This window comes from Anoplolepis gracilipes, chromosome 15 (genome assembly GCF_047496725.1).
Source record: "Anoplolepis gracilipes chromosome 15, ASM4749672v1, whole genome shotgun sequence".
Classification (NCBI taxonomy): Eukaryota; Metazoa; Arthropoda; class Insecta; order Hymenoptera; family Formicidae; genus Anoplolepis; species Anoplolepis gracilipes.
In genome coordinates, this window is record NC_132984.1 from 1345001 (window position 1) to 1347500 (window position 2500).

The 2500-nt window shown below is 34.8% G+C and overlaps 1 protein-coding gene across 4 annotated transcripts in view; it reads right to left on the reverse strand.

The window, feature by feature from the left end:
* The window catches only part of LOC140673814 (uncharacterized), a 79576-nt gene that overhangs the window by 12118 nt on the left and 64958 nt on the right, over positions 1–2500 (reverse strand). For all 4 annotated transcript variants that reach the window (XM_072907004.1, XM_072907003.1, XM_072907005.1 and 1 more), the window contains one exon: positions 2392–2500. This exon is cut by the window's right edge and continues 7 nt beyond it. In XM_072907004.1, coding sequence (XP_072763105.1) covers positions 2392–2500 — 109 coding nt within the window. The remainder of the gene's footprint in view (positions 1–2391) is intronic.

Sequence of the window (2500 nt, forward strand, 5' to 3'; positions counted from 1 at the left end):
CGAAAGATTCCTTCGCGCGATTCTGCTGCAAATCGTATTCTGAATTACCGTCCGATGAAATATCGCGTCAATAATCCGGCCAATCGAACGATTCGTTGGGATTTATCACATTTGATATGAACGACAAACGCACGCGCGTGCCGAAAAAATTGATCATTAAGAGTAATACTCCGTGCATCTCCCCCCGCCCCCTTCCCTCCCTCCCTCCCTCCCTCCCTCGTCAATCGCGAAAAAAAAATTCTATTCGATCTAAAGGCAATCGGTTTTGTGACAAAGCAGAAAAGTTGATTTCGCAGAAAAGGCAATTTCGCAAAAGCGAGCGCGTGCCGCCCTATTTATACGATAATTTATCGCCATCGGAAACGAGTTATCACATTTCATTGTTTCGCGATGCGTCCGCGCTGATTGTAATCATAGTTGTAATAGCCGCGAATGTAACCGATGTAGCCGATTACATATCGAATTCGATCGATCTCGCATTTGGCGAATTGAAAATATCACGTTATCTTTCAATTCTTCAATATCGCCAATCAAATGATGCATCTATTACATCACAATGAGTGCTCCCTAAATAAGGTAATTTAAGGTTCGATACATTTCGATACACCAATACATATGTATATATATATATATATATATATATATATATATATATATATATATATATATATAAAAATAATAATAACTATCGTGAAAAACAAACTGCTTTTTATACACTCGTACAGAAAAATTTAATCTTTTTACATAATAAAAGTTTTTTTTTTGAAAATATAATTTTAAAACTACAATACTATAATATAAATAAATAAATAAATAAAGTATGAAAGATAGAGAGAGAGAGAGACTTTTACATTACACTTAATTATTACAATATTTAATAAACACTAGACCACAATAATTATCACCGTTTTTTGAGATTCCTGCTTTTGCTTTTGGTGTCGGCGACATTATAAAAATGTCCAAATATTCTCGCATATCCGTTTATTACATTATTCATGTCAACATCGTTATCGAGTAACGTAATTACGTCGACATCCCCAAAAAAAACCCTGAAAACACACACACACACGTGCACACACGCTCCTGACAGGGCTAATTTTTTCACGGACGTTAATGAGGAAACAAATAATACGAATGGCCATTCTTGAAATGCGGCGACGGCAACGGCGTTACAATCAGCGGGCTGGAATACGAAGCGCATAAGTAAAGAACCGGCCGCGAAATTATTCAAGACCGATCGATAGTCGCGCGGAGTGCGCGCTGTCGGTTGACGCGCGCAACTGAATTTCAGGTATCTATAGGGCACACATCTACAGGGAACGTGTGTTTTTCTCCACGTGAGAACACGGAGAGGCATTCTTCGAAAGACTCTCTTTGTTCACTCTTCTTTTTATATTAAAAATAATAGACCGTATATACACACACACACACACACACACTCACACACATATTGACGTACACGCACACAGGTTACTCTGGTAATTTATTTTTCTACTTATCTTCAAGGCTAACGCAAACAACTAGATATAAACACAAACAGTTGTTTTTAATGCATCTTACCTCACCTTGTCTAAAAATTTTGTCTATTCTTATTGCAAATCTGATAAGAAATACGTTGTCTTTTTAAAAGTATTATATTATTTTTTTGTCGTTTTTTATCTCTTTAAAATGTACCGATAGACGTTAAAATTTAATGTAATAATAAAAATCTAATATAAACTATAAATACAAATATAATATAATAAATAAATATAATATAAATCTAATATAAACGTATAACTTTTACAGATGGTTAATTTCAAATTTAATATATTTAAAATTAATTTTATTTTACAAATAAATGCCAAAAATGTTTTAGGTAAAAATTTTAGCTCTTTTATTAAACTTGCATTTCGGTTTGTCATGTTTTTTTAAAAAAACATGCCCTTTTATTATTCTCGTAAATTTGAAAGTTTAACATTAAAAATTCAAATAACAGTTTATATTGAATTTATCCGTGTGTTACCTGTTTGAAAAACATAAGATATATAAATGTATAATTATATATTATTTATGTACGTATTCATTTCCTGTGCAAGGTTTATATATTCATTGTCAGAACATTGTACTCGGAATAGAATCTATCTTTTAAGGAAAAAAAAAAAAAAAAACGTTTGTCGATTGGTGGATAGGCGCGATTCGTCGCGATTCGAATACGATGAGTGCAAGTTTGAAGTTGTACGTATGCAATATGCACTTTCGACCGCGAAAGTTAGCCGCTGCTAACAAGCAGCGGTAGCGGCTCTCTCAATATTCATTTGCCTGTGCACATCGAGAGGGAAAGAGGGCAATTACTATCGATCACAAGAGGGTAAGAAGTTATGTATTCTGTGCGTTTGTGTGGGTACTCACTTTAAAAATAGCCTGTAGAGTACGGCGCTGAAGGTCTGTGAAAACCAGCCGCGGTTTCTTGGGGGCGGGCTGTTGGTGTTCTGCCTGGTTCGCCATCTCGTCTTTCCTC